Below are 15341 nucleotides of genomic sequence, written 5' to 3'. Positions count from 1 at the left end.
CATCTGCATCCTCAACCTCCTTACCCTTGTCACTAGAAATGTGTATTGCAAACATCACACAAATGTTTCTGCAACTATGCTTATCCTACATAGCGGTCACCATCCTCATTGATTTAGGCTTCTTATTTCCCTGTAAATTCCTCTTTTCCCCACTATCATCCATACACTCAATGGCCTTATTAAATAAATCCACTTTGGTTTTGTGAAGGTATAGCCAATCGATACCCAAAATCATATTATATGATCCCAATGGAAATGCATTCAAGTGTGTTGCTATAGGCATACCAGTTAACTCAAATTCAAAAGCTCTCACCCAATGGTGAACTCTCTTCTTCGTACATGTAGCCAACTGTACCAACCAAGATTCTTCATGCACTTCTTTTCTCAAACCACACTTATCGACCAAGTCAAGATTAATATAACTATAGTTTGATTCAGGATTAATAAAAATAGAAACAACTTGATCAGAAAGCTTACTTTCCATCTCAATGATCGATGCCTGATGGTTTTCCTACCTATTGTCCACAACTACATAGATCTAGGGAATGTTATGACCAAAATCACGAACTGTGTGCACCTCCTGAGCATTGTAGATCTCGAGTCTACCACAACTTTGATACTGTAGACAATACCTCTTACGATGATCCTTACCACATATACAACACTGTAATGGTTCCATGCCACCACCTCTAGCTTGTTTCTCTCCACGTCCTTTCATAGTCGTATTGAATCTCTTGTAAGTAACTGCATTTTCTTTCTCACTTGCATCTTGAGGTCTTCCTCTCTTTGGTGGCCATTTTCCTTTAGCTTTCTCATTTCTTTTCAAGTCATGCTTAGGCTCAACTTTGCGCTTCAACTACTGTTAAAAATGTTTCAACTTCCAAATGGGCTCCTCCAATGATCTAGGTTCATTGAACTCAATTTAGTCTCTATATGTTATTGGCAATCCATTGATGAATCTTTGAACCTTCTCCTTCTCCTCTCTGAGGCAAGGCACATATCTCAACAACTCCAAAAATATGCTAGTATACTCGTCATTTTTCATAGAAACCATCTGCAACTCATAAAACTCCTTAGCTCTATCATCATAGTACCTTTTCGATAAGTACTTCTTCTTGAAGATCCTTTCAGACGTATGCCAAGTCAAATCTTCCTCATGTATACCTTTGACATTCTTCACATCTTCCCACCAATTACCCGCTTTACCTTTGATACAGAAAGTGGTTATCTTTACTTTCGTGTTTTCTGAATAAGCATGCAATCGGAAGAATTTCTTCATACCAAGAAACCATGCTTATGCATCCTGTGATTTCTTCATCTCTCTGTCAAAGGTAGGTGGCTTTGATTTCTTAAACTCATCTGGAAAGTATCCCCTGTCACTCCTCCTGTAAGGATGATAAAGATGACGATCATGATGCATATTAGAACCAGAACTGGAATAATACCTATGTCGATCACCTCCCTTATCCAGAGTGTCCAACAACCTGCCATCTCTGATCATGTCATATTTATCTGACTTGTGTCTACTAGGATACCTACTACCATATGCCACATTAGTTATGTCCTCATGTCTATGGCTGATCCAAAGTTCTCCCTGTCACTGCAAATATGACAAACTCTGAAGTAGTATCACATTCACCTCTTCTTGTTTCTCTTGTGCTTGCATGATTTTTTCGTTGTCTGCTTTGCAACTCCTTGTTTCTTCCATTTGCTTCTCAATGTGTCTGCCAAGTCAAAAGAGTGCTCCACACCACGCTTCCCATCTGATGCATACGGATATTCTATGTAGTCTACAACCTTACTAGCCATCTGATCTCTTTCCTGCAAGGCATACTATGCCATCTAAACCAAATCACAATAAACCAACGTACCTTAGCATAATTCAGGGAGGATACCTTGTCTATAAGATCATGAAAGAAAATTTAACTCAACCAAATAAGGTGTGCTCATCCTGTGCGGTGCTTTGATGCTGGAGCTTCCCCTAACACCAATTCAATAGAAAACTCTACCTCCCTATGAGGTGGAAGCTTTGTAATGTACTCAGGAAATACATCCTGAAACTGATACAAAACTAGGTACCTGCTTAACACATCTACATCCTCAACCTCCTTACCCTTGTCACTAGAAATGTTTACTGCAAACATCACACAAAATTTTCTACAACTACGCTTAGCCTACATAGAATTAACCATCCTCACTAATGTAGGCTTCTTCTTTCCCTGCAAAGTCCTCTTTTCCCCACTATCATCCACACACTCAATGGCCTTGTCAAAGAAATCCACTTTGGTTTTGTGAAGGTATAGCCAATCCATACCCAAAAGCATACTATATGATCCCAATGGAAATACATTCAAGTGTGCTACTATAGGCATACCACTTAACTCAAATTCAAAAGCTCTCACCCAATCGTGAACTCTCTTCTTAGTACTTGTAACCAACTATACCAACCAAGATTCTGCATGCACTTATTTTCTCAAACCACACTTATCCACGAGGTCAAGATTAATATAACTATAGTTTGATCTAGGATCAATCAAAATAGAAACAACTTGATCACAAAGCCTACTGTCCATCTCAATGATCAATGCCTGATGGTTTGCCTACCTGTTGTCCACAACTACATAGATACAAGGAATGTTATGACCAAAATCACCAACTATATGCGCCTCCTGAGCATTGTAGATATGGGGTCTACCACAAATTTGATATTGCAGACAATCCCTCTTATGATGATCTTTACCACATATCCAACACTGAAATGGTTCCCTACCACTGCCTCTAGCTTGTTGCTTTCCACGTCCTTTCACAGTTGTATTGAATCTCTTATAAGGAACTGCATTTTCTTTCTCACTTGCATCTTGAGGTCTTCCTCTCTTTGGTGGCCATTTTCCTTTAGCTTTCCCATTTCTTTTCAAGTCATGCTTAGGCTCAACTTTGCGCTTCAACTACTCATAACAATGTTTCCACTTTCAGATGGGCTCCTCCAATGATATAGGCTCATTGAACTCAATTTGGTCTCTATATGCTATTGGAAATCCACTGGTGAATCTCTGAACCTTGGCCTTCTCCTCCCTGAGGCAAGGCACATATCTCAACAACTCCAAAAATATGCTAGTATACTCGTCATTTGTCATAGAACCCATCTACAACTCATAAAACTCCTTAGCTTTGTCATCATAGTACCTTTCCGACAAGTACTTCTTCTTGAAGAGCCTTTCAAACACATGCCAAGTCAAATCTTCCTCATGTATACCTTTGACATTCTTCACATCTTCCCACCAAATATTTGCTTTACCTTTGAGACTGAAAGTGGCTATCTTTACTTTCGTTTTTCTAAATAATCATGCAATCGAAAGAATTTCTTCATACCAAGCAACCATGCTTATGCATACTGTGATTTTTTCATCTCTTTATCAAAGGTAGGTGGCTTTGATTTCTTAAACTCATCTAGAAAGTATCCCCTATCACTCCTCCTCTAAGGATGATAATGATGACGATCATGATGCCTACTAGAACCAGAACTGGAATAATACTTGTGTTGATCACCTCTCCTATCCGAAGTGCCCAACAACCTACCATCTCTAATCATGTCAGATCTATCTGACCTATGTCTACTAGGATACCTACTACCATATGCCACATTAGTTATGTACTCATGTCCATGGCTGAACCGAAGTGCTCCCTGTCGCTGCAAATATGACAAACTCTTAACTAGTATCGCATTCACCTCTGCTTGTTTCTCTTTTTCTTGCATGATTTTTTCATTGTCTACTTTGCAACTCCTTATTTCTTCCTTTTGGCTTCTCAATGTGTCTGCCAAGTCAGAAGAGTGCCCCACACCACGTTGCCCATCTGATGCATAGGGAGATTCTATGTAGTCTACCACCTTGCTAGCCATTTGATCTCTTTCCTGCAAGGCATACTATGTTAGCTAAACCAAATCACAATAAACCAACATACCTTATCATAATTCGGGGAGGATACCTTGTCTGCAAGATCATCAAAGCAACGTGATACATGTATAACAGAATCATAACAACATATAGATATATATTGAAAAAAGTGTATCAATGCATAAACACCATTCTAGCTAGGGTCCAGTCATCAATGCAAGGCCATATGAAAAATGCATGTTATAACCTCATGCATGACAAAAACCATTACTCCATTTCACACATTGCCACATGTAACTATCAACATGCATAAGCAATGCCTAATCAACTACACATATTGTATGAACGCATGCAGTCTGGCATAAGCGATCAATTCTTGTAATCAGCCTACAAGACTGATACATGTAATCAAAACATTCTAGGATGCACCTGATATACAAGGATGTAGTCAAGCAACATATAATCAACATGTAAGTGACATATAACCATATGCAACCAATCATATACTTCCTACGAGGAATCCCACAAAATCACATCAAGCTCCTCGTGATAACCTTACTACAATCATGATCAACATGATTCAATGTAACAAGCACACAGAATGCAAGTGTAAGAGACACACATGCAACTGAGATGCATGCATGACTGAGCACCTTCACACAAGGAGAGTACAACGACTCTCTGATACCAAACTGTAACACCCCCTCCTCCCAGGTCTACCTAAGCAACTAACCAGTCGAGGTAAACATGCGATGAGAGAGGCTACTATAAGGGATTCAACTTCCTTGGTGACCTTAAGGAAATGGAATCGATGGAACACCTTAAACAAACCCTTCCACATCAGCAACAACACCCTCAGAAGACATGTCAACCACTCAGACATCTTGTCCCAAAGTTCCACTGATGATTTAAGCCTTTTAGCCTTGGTCTCTTTCATGCTATAGGCAAGATAGTGACCAGAAGCCAAAGTCGCTCTCATAAGCCTGTGTGCTATCATCCCTGGACTTTTTTCAACAGTTCTATGCCAGCATCCTCAAGATTTGAACCACTTTTCTAGCCCAAAATCCCAAGCTTTGCACAGAACTTGTTATAACCTTCAAAATCCATCAAAGACATGATGGTAATATAAACAAATAAAAAATCAACCTTAGGACTACGCCTGAGCATCCCCAACCCGGACTAACATTCTGTCAAACACTTGGCATCATTGCAACCTATAGGTCTAGGATACCAGACATAGCATAAATGACTGAAAGAACTTATGAAATGTAACCAGAAGGATTACCTCCTTCTCCATTGAACTAATATATCATCAATTGGGTCTTGCATCCATCCATGTAACAATTAAAAGTAACTACTTGAAATAACCATGACATGAACCAGTAAATTAACCATGCTTATAACCAACATAAAACCATATAAATATAAGAGAAATGACAGCCATTAAATCCACATATAAACCAGTGAAAAGTAAGATAACTTAGCTTTTATTAATCATAGGCAAATATGACTAGGCTCGGGACTTCCACGTACCACCAGACCATACACATAGCTGAACCAAATATCTCTTTTAGCCAGTCACCCCCGTGCCATATTCCAAGCATGAATGTGGGATCTCATAGAACAACCAAGGGAATCCAGAGGTTAAACCACCTCCACCCTCACTAAACCATGATCACACCAAAATCGGTTCTCTGATCACAACTAAACCAAACTTGGAATGCCAACTGGAATCAATCACTAGCTGAGGAATTTTTCATGTCCTGGTTTCTCAGGATTTACCATAATCCAATCCTAGATCACTAGTCCCTAAACTGAGACCAACCTCTTAGGCTTTACCGCAATCCAAACCCAGATCACTAGGCCCTAAACTGAGACTTCTCCCTTATGCTTTACTGTGTATCCCACCAAAACTGGTAAAGGGATTCCTAGGCCTTTGGGAACGAAACTTGAGACCACCTTCGCCCCATATTTTGAAATCCATCTATCAAACCAAAGATCAAAACCAAAATAAACATCCCAACACCATGGCATCCAGAAAAATGCAAGGCTATGTTGAAAACGACTATCATAACCCAACAAAACCATGCCACCGACAACAAGAGAACCATACACCAACATGTAAAGCCATGCATGTCCAAACCAAATAGGAAATCACACATGAAAAAGGTTACCTGCAAGTATTCTTATTGAAGCTGCCTGATCCTACTCTTCTTCCTTGATCCTTGCTTTCCTTCCTTTCCATTTACTTGCTTTTCCTTCCTTGATCCAAAGCTAGAGTGCTCCAAGAAAACTCTAAGTGACCAAGAGTGAGAGAGAGAGAGAGAATAATGAGAGAGATCCAAAATTGAACTAATGAAAGGTTACCAACTGATCCTCAAAAGCCTTTTTATTAATGAGGCCTCTATTTTCTTCATTTTCCATTATTTTCCTTTGATTTCCTCCTCACATGCAACCTGTGACCTTTCACCTTACTTTTCTCCTAATTTCCTTTATTTTCATAAATAAATGTGCCAAAAATGCTTTTTTCCTTTTAATGCATTTGCCTTGGCCTTTGCCAATTTCCCTTAGCCAAAACACACATCCAGTGATGCCCACTAGGATATCTTTGCCCAACATTCAACTTGGAATAAGTGTCCCTTAATCATGGTCTTATTTTACCTTTATTAACTTTTATTACATGGAATTTTCACCATGGTTGTTACATACAAGAAGTATGGATCATAATGTATGTGTCTAGATTATAGGGAGCTCAACAATCTCACTATTAAAGATAAATATCCCATTTCTGTCATTGATTAATTGTTGGATGAATTACATGGAGCAATTTACTTCACTGAGTTGGATTTTTGTTCAGGATATCATCAAATTAGAATGAAGACTGAAGACATTCAGAAAACAACATTCAAAACTCATGAGGGTCATTATGAATTTTTGGTCATACCTTTTGGCTTTACTAATACACCTTCCACATTTCAAAGTTTGATGAATTCCATTTTAAAACCCTTCCTTAGAAAATTTGTGTTAGTATTTTTTGATGATATACTAATCTACAAGTAGTCTTGGAAGGATTATGTTCAACATGTTGACAAGGTGCTCAAACTATTAGAGGAGAAACAATCATATGCAAAATCCTCCAAATGTTTCTTTGGAGTATAGGAGGTCGAATATTTGGGTCATATCGTATCTCATGAGGATGTTAAGGTAGACCCTAACAAAATTAAATCCATGAAGGAATGAAAAATCCCCACAACTATAAAGCATCTTCAAGGATTTCTTGGGTTGACAAGGTATTATTGCAAGTTTGTTAATAATTATGGGAGAATAGCAGCACCTCTAACAATGTTATTGAAGAAATATGCATTTTCTTGTACTCAAGAAGCAAGTAAGGCCTTTGAACATTTTAAAGAGGCAATGTGCCAAGCACTGGTCTTAACTATGCCAGAATTCACAAAAACCTTTATTGTGTAATGTGATGCCTCAGGAAATCGAATTGGTGTTGTTTTAAGGCAAGAAGGAAGATCCATTGCTTTTGAAAGTCATCCAATAAAGGGAAAGTATTTAGACAAACCTATTTATGACAAGGAAATGTTGGCAATATTACATGCACTAAAGCAAGGGAAGAATTCTCAAACCAAACCAGAATCCAACCAAGGGGGCAAGAAGAAATATTTGTCCAAAATTAAATGCTTCAATTGTCATGAATTCAAGCATTGTGCCACAAAGTGTCCACACAAAAACCCGATCAAGAAGAACTTAGGAGGAGAAGTAGTGAAGCCTTGGCTTCAAAGTTCGAGCTTGACTTCACCCTTATCACATGCATGACCAACATAGTGATGGGAAGTGTGTGGTACTTAGACTCAGGTGCATGGTTCCACATGACAAGGTGTAGACAGTTTTTCAGTGACTTGGAGGAGAAATATCTCCAAATTCACATTGAGATAGGGGACGATGAAAGGTACAACGCAATCGGGATTGGTACAATCACCTTGCAGAGGGAGTCGGGCTCCCCTCCGAGACTCAAGGATGTCATGTTCATTCTGGGCCTAAAGAAAAAATATCATCTCTATTGCAGTTTTGGAAGACCATGGTTATGATGTGATCTTCAACAAAGGAAAAGCACTCTTGAGAGACATAGCCACAAGACAAGTGAAGCAGACCAGGGTTCGTGTGAAGAACCTATATACACTAGATGTGGAAGATTTTGCTGCATTAAGCAATAAGGCGGAGAAAGTGTATAGCCGCAATGTTGGTGAAATTTGGCACAAAAGACTTGGCCATTTGCATCATGGAGCCTTGAAGATTATGCAACAAATAACCATTGGCCTCCCTAAAGGATCACTTGAGCAGTAGGATGTATGCAAAGGATGTACCTTGGGGAAGTACACAAAATCCACATTCCATGATCAGGACAACAAAGCACATGCAAACTTGGAAAGGATCCACTCTGATGTATGTGGACCTTTCTTGAAAGCTTCCACTGCCAGACACAAATATTTTGTCATTTTTATTGATGACTTCTCAAGGAAGTGTTGGATTCAAGGCACTATTTGAGAAAGAAACCAATAAGAAGGTGAAGGCTCTTAGGAGTGATAATGGAGGTGAGTATGTTTCGAATGAATTCAAGAGTTTCAGTGTGAAAGAAGGCATTCTAAGAGAGTTGACAACACCCTAAAACCCACAATAAAATGGGGTAGCTGAGAGAAAGAACTGTAGAATTGTGGGAGATACAAGGGCTATGATGCATGACCAAGACCTACCACTACATTTGTGGGCAGAGGCATGCAACACAACAATCTAATTATATTACCAAGGTCCTTGTTGGATTCTTGGTATGATTACACCAGAGGAGGCTTTCTTTGGGAGAAATTCGGATGTGTTGCACTTCAGGATTTTTGGAGCCTCTGTTTACTGCCATGTCTAAAGAATAAAGGAAGAATCTTGAGCTGGTAGGAGAGTTGGGGGTTTTTTTAGGTTACACAGAAACTCCTTTGTAACACCATTCTCCCACATCTACCCAAGCAACTAGCTACCCGGGGCAAACATGCGACGAGAGGCTACTATGATATGATTCAACCTCCTAGGTGACCTTAAGGAAATGGAATTGAGATAAACATAACACACAGACCTCCCTCAGGTTCTTCAGGACCCCCAATAACTAATCTACACTCCATATGCCCAAACCTTGAGTTAACCTAGCATTTAGATTAATTAAACCCAAATTCGCTCCCATGAGAAGGCATGCATGTGACTATAACCCTATAGTAGCTCTCACAGGCTTGCCTGCTAGTGACTAGAGACCCAATTTTTCAGTGTTATGCCAACGACTCCAGGATTTGAGCCACTTTTTCAAGCCTAGAGCCCAAGTCATTGCCCATAATTTAACCATCTATTCAAATCAGTAAAATAACATGGAAATGATAGTACTAAAGCAAATACTTGTTCAAGACATTGACTAGACCCCTACTAGCCATGACAAGAATTTTGTCAAACACTTAGTAAACATGCAACCTACATGAGTAAATAATAGATTTGTGCATAGGGGTCCCATACTTATATGAGATTCACTATTAAGCATTGTCTCCTTATCACATTAGCTTTCATTTCATCCATTAGGTCATAGATACATTGATCATTCAATAACAAGGAAGAACATGATGAGAGCCACTCATGGCTACTGTCATAAAACATGTAAATAACTAACATAATAGGGACAAAAATATCAATGAAACCATAACCATATACATCACATATAATCCACCATAATACTCATATAAATACCAGGAGAAATAACCTTTCATTAATGATGCAAAATCCAAATCTGGGATGGGACTTCCAAGTTCCACCTGACTGTAGAATGGCTGAGCCAAATCTCTCTTCAGACATTCACCTCCATAACATATTCCAAGAATGAATGTGGGATCTCATAGAAAAATCAATAAAAACCATAATAGAGGGGATTTAGTGTTTTAACAACTTATTAGACCATCTCAAATAACTCTAAAAAATGCCTTCTCCTTTTATACTTGCATTATTTCCATTCCAAAAAAACAATAAAATAATCTTACCTTGATATATTTTATTGTTATTTTTACTATATATTAGATACCTAAACTAAAAAATAATTAATAAATGCACACTTGAATTTATTTTTATTAAATATGTTGTCACAAATTCTCAAATGGAATATCTAACCCTAATGTAACTATATAGAAAAATCTTTACATGGTGTCTCCGAAAAAAACTTTAATCTTTTAGTACTTATTAAAAGAACAAAAAATCCAAACATATTTCCAGTAACCCATTTATTAACAATGAATCCAAAGATATTTCCTTATAACATTCATTTATTTTAATTTACCTAACTTTTATTTGTATTCAATGATATAATCAAATGGCGAAAATGTGAAGATTGTGTTTTGCAAAGCAAAACACTTATTGCATTTTTATTATTTTTGAGAAAGAAACACAAAATCTCGGAAAAATCCAAATATACTTTATTAACCATTTTGTAATATTATTATTGTTATTTTTTATTAATATTATTATTAATTTTAGATTTATATTATTTCGAACGTAGTTATGTATGTGACTATATAATTAGTTCATACTAATGATATTTATTAATGTAATTGTGTTAGTTTATATTTAATAATATAATTATATGTATGCTGATTTATATTTAACGTTATAATTATGTGTAAAAATCTTAAGTTGAACATCCTTCAGTATTCTTGCACTTTTACTGCTTTTGACTACTTCAAAAAATTGAGAGAAATCCAAATAATTTTCACTAAATGGTCCAACCACGTAAGAAATCTTGTGTTCTACGCAAGCTAGAGCCAAAGCACTTATAGTTTTCCTACCCTTCTTTGACTGTTTTGGGAGGAAAAGAAAATTACAAATCTGCAAGTGCTTTTAATTTGCCAACGGACAATGAAGACTCACAGCCTCTTGAACGTGGGTGGGTGCATGCTAAGCCACGTGGACGATCTGTAAAGTTAAAAGTCTCCACAAAAGTTTAATGCAAGAGCCGTTCACGATCGCGAAATCCACGGAGCATTCAAGCCCTCATTAAATACACACACAACCCAAACAGCAATAAAAGTATAACCTCTTCCTACCATCTGTCAATACAGTCTGTAAATTTCACCAAAACAAAGCCCACTTTAAATATCTCAGTAAATGCAGCTCTGACACTTGATCTGCCTCTTATCTCAAAAAACCGCCTTAAAGCCCGCCACTCTCTTCCTGAAACAACACTTTACCGATTCTTGTGCTCGTAGCTACAGCAGGAGAAAGAAATGGCAGAAACAAGAATTCCGTCAAGTGCCGTGACGAGCGTGTTACTGATTTTCTTGACGGTAACTAACCTCGCCGCTGCTCTGGCCGCGGCTCCCGCTCCGGCTCCGGCTGCAGCTCCGTCTCTTGGTGGAACCTGTTCGAATACTCTTATGAATTTATCGCCATGTCTCAATTTCATCATGGGAACCGACAAGCAACCGGCCAAAAATTGCTGCACCGCCCTCAAATCCGTCGTTACTAATGACGTTGTGTGTCTCTGTGAGCTTTTTACCAGTAACAATCCGTTAGGTCAGCCGATCGACCAGAAGCGAGCCCTGGCCATGTCAAGCTCATGCAAAGTCACCACTCCGCCTCTCAGTGAATGCAACGGTAAGAGATTTCTACTAACTCTGTTTCTGCGGGTGTTTTTTCTGATATTCCGGACGGTAAGTTGCTTATTTCTGGTTTAATTTTTTGGTTTTCCGGCAGCTATTGGTATTCCCGTTGCTGCTCCTGTAACAGCACCAGGCTCTGCGTCTCCTCCGCCAAAGGGCGTTCCTCCAACAAACTCCAGTGGTACAAATAGTACGGCCACACCGGGAACGAGTTCCTCTCCCAACGAAGGATCTGTGGGCGCTATTTATAATCACGTTGGGATCATTTTGGCGGCGATTTTAGCCGGACTTCTGTCCTCTTAATGATTTTGTAGTGACATCCGGTTAGGCGTTAGATGCAGAACTGCCTTGTTTCAGCCCTGCAGTCTATTCATTTGAATTCTTTCATCTTCTGGAGTGGATAATATGTCTGAAAATTAGTGACCGTGTCAATGTTGTTAGATGTGATTAGGGTTTTATTTCTTGATACAGATGCACCTGTTTCTCTGTTTATTCTTTTATTTCTTCAATGTATGTTGTCAAATTATATTTAGTCATGATCTCCTTTTATCGTTCGTCATTATATTTTATTATAATTTTTTTCCAGAATTTAAACTATAGAATAATTTATTGTTTATTATGTGCATGGCCTTGTTCTAAATTGCATGAAACATTTATACTTTCCAAATGTCCATGACTTTACAATCTTGAATACAACCCAATCATTTGGAAAGCATTTATATGGTTTTTCACCAACTTTGTCTGTCATTTATTTAAGAACGTACGGTTTTTTCTTCAACTTTGTCTATCGTTTATTTAAGAAAGGTTTATTTCTTTTGGTTTTTGGGTTTAGATAGAAATTTAAACATTTTTATATAATTATCATGTTCTCTTTCATTACAAAGTTGGGAGCGTTGGCCGAAATATTGAAATGAAAAACTATGCATCTACTACCATCACCATGATGGTTTGTCTTTTGAGATCGTATAGTTTTCAGAAAGGTGGTTTCTTTTCTCAATCCAGAATGAAAACCTTGATTCTCATGGAGATTGTGTAAAGATTGATTTAAATTATTCCGGAAGCCTCGACTTTCCTGAGGATTTGTAAAGATTGATTTAAATTATATGTATGGAGATAGTATAATTTTTACAAAGGTGGATTTCGAATGGAAGCCTGAAGCCCATTGTTGAATTGAAAAATGATTTGTTCAACAATACAGTACATTCACCATTGAAAAAGATCTGTTCAACAATACACTACATTCACCATTGAAAAAAGATCTGTCTGCATTCATCAAAATAGTTTAAAATTTTGATTCAAAGTATTCCTGGAAATAATACAATAACTAGTTGTTTCAAAGTATATTTATAAATAGTACAATAATTTCGCCATAATATATTATTGATTTTTTAAATAAAAAATAATATTTTAAATTTGTTTTCCCGTTTTGTTTTGGGATTAATGTTAATTGAGATATAAATTGATTTATTTTTATAGCTTGAATTCATTTAACAGAAACATGATATTGTGAGTTTATTTTTTAAATAATATCATTATTTTTTAAAAAATAAATTGAAATATAATATATATTATAGCATTTAAAATCTATGAATATAATGAAACATAAATATTTGATAAATTTGTAATTTTAAAAACAGGTTTTAACCCAAAAGTAAATTATTGCCTTTGGCTTAATCTCTCACTTCACCTTTGTATAAGAGCGGGCAAGCTGTTACATTTGATGCCCGTAAAGTGCGTACGACCTTATAAAGTGTGCAAGGTCGTTTAATGAGAGAAACTGTCTAAAATCTGATATATGTAAAGTGTGTGGCTCTATAAAGTGTGCAAGGTCCTTTGATGCGAGAAACTATACGAACATTTGATGAGAGAAAATGTTTGAAATTTGATGTACGTAAAATGTGTGGCACATTGAAGATAATAGAGAATATTTTAGAATAGGTAGTGTTGGTTCACGGAACTTTTCGGGATAGGAAGATGATGTTCTAATTTCACTAAAATCATGTATTCTATTTATGGATAAATAATGTAGAGGGTTTCAGATCCTTTTTCGTAGAGCTAACCAGTGGGTTTTATTTTTAATACAAACATTCCCATTTTTATCATGGTATCAGAGCATCAGGCCTAAGGAACTTGTATATTGGCTGGTGGATAGTTTTTTGAACTGAGATCATTGCAGTTGTAAGGCGGATAATTGTGACGATTTCAAAATTGTCACTAGTTTTGAGTGTACCTTTGCGATGAGTGCACTGTAGCTCATTCGCGCATATTTTCTGGCTTTTTTGTTGCAAGAAAGACGTGTACAGTTGCAACGACGTCGCAGAAACGACATGCACTTTTGCGATGATTGTGTAAGCGAAGAACAAGGCTGTAGCTGCATGAGGAAAGCCAATAACAAGGCTATCGTTGTAGAGAAGTTGCATGGAGAAGCCAATAACAAGGTTGTCGTTGACAATAGAAGGTTGTCTGGAGGCTGAGAAGAAAGCCACAGTGATCTGCGCATGCGTTGAAAGATCGAACAACATTGAAAAGTAGTGATCTGTCTCTGTCACAGATTTGGTGTAAATTTAACATCTTTTTTACATATTGATTTTTTTTTCTTTTTTAAATTGGCAAGATCAATAACAATATATTTGAAGCATGCATGAACGAATATAACAAGCTTGATGGTTTCAATTATGCAAATTGGAAGTTCAAGATGTAGACTCTGCTAGAATCATAGAGTGCTCAGATGATTGTGAATGGGGATGCGCCGAGGCCCATGGCTAGATCAACATCGATCTCAGATTGGGAGAAGCGACAAAGTAGAGAAAGGACAATGTTAAAAATGTGAGTGAAACACTGCATTATACCGCACATTAGAGAAGATAAGTCAGCTAACGAGATTTGGGGAATTTTGAAGGAATTGTACAAGATCAGGTATTCAAATCGTCTTCTGTTCCTCAAGAGCAAGATCCTATCCATGAAGATGGAGGAGAATTAAACAATTTCTTCATTCGTAGCAAGGATCAAGAATCTGAAAACCAAATTATCAGACATTGGTCATACAATGGACGATCCAGATCTTATAACCATTACAATGAATAGTGTCACTGATGATTATCAAATGTTCATCACTGGGATAAATGCCAGAGAGAAGATCCCGCATTTTGAAGTGCTGACAGGGATACTGATGCAGGAAAAAGAAATGAGATCGAATCTGAAGCCCCAGAGTGCCAATCTTGCATTGATGGCGAGGAAAACTTCTACAAAGGGAAAGGAGGTCCACAACAACGAAACAGAGAAAGTTCACAAAAACGGCCAAATCTGACCCAAGGTATGCATCCGAATAAAAAATACTCTGAAACTAAATATTTTAGTCATTGAACAATTGAATAAAACAAGTGTCCAGACGAAGAGAAAATGGTTGAACAAGTTGCCGATTAAAACCTGGTCAAGGATGGTGGCCAAGTTAAAGGGCATATTTCTATCGAAAGACTATCATATTTCACTGCACAGGCAGGTGCAAAATCTGAAACAGAAAGGAATGACGATGAGGGCATACACGGAGGAGTTCTATCGAGTGAACTTAAGAGCCGGATATACAGACGATACTGCGGAAAGAACCAAGTATGTTAATGGGTTAAGGTTAGATATTTTAGATGAAATCAGTATTTTATCTCCGAAGAATACTGAAGAAGCGTATCAGAGTGCGATGAAAGCTGAAGAGAAAATTATTAGAAGGCAGAATGCTCGGAGAGGATGAGGAGCGGGAAAAGGCCAGTCATATGGC

General features: G+C 37.6%; 1 protein-coding gene across 1 annotated transcript; it reads left to right on the top strand.

Annotated features, from left to right (window-relative positions):
• Positions 1 to 11135: 11135 nt before the first annotated feature.
• Positions 11136 to 12104, top strand: LOC149210706 (non-specific lipid transfer protein GPI-anchored 16-like). Its single transcript, XM_089394474.1, has 2 exons — positions 11136 to 11567; positions 11667 to 12104. The coding sequence occupies exons 1-2, from the start codon at positions 11198 to 11200 to the stop codon at positions 11873 to 11875; spliced, it is 579 nt and encodes a 192-aa protein (XP_089250600.1). The 5' UTR covers positions 11136 to 11197; the 3' UTR covers positions 11876 to 12104.
• Positions 12105 to 15341: the final 3237 nt, after the last annotated feature.

Source organism: Pinus tabuliformis, chromosome 1_2 (genome assembly GCF_031772625.1).
Source record: "Pinus tabuliformis cultivar Carrire ecotype Pingquan chromosome 1_2, CPIR1, whole genome shotgun sequence".
Classification (NCBI taxonomy): domain Eukaryota; kingdom Viridiplantae; phylum Streptophyta; class Pinopsida; order Pinales; family Pinaceae; genus Pinus; species Pinus tabuliformis.
This window is presented reverse-complemented; position numbering and strand designations above follow the sequence as displayed.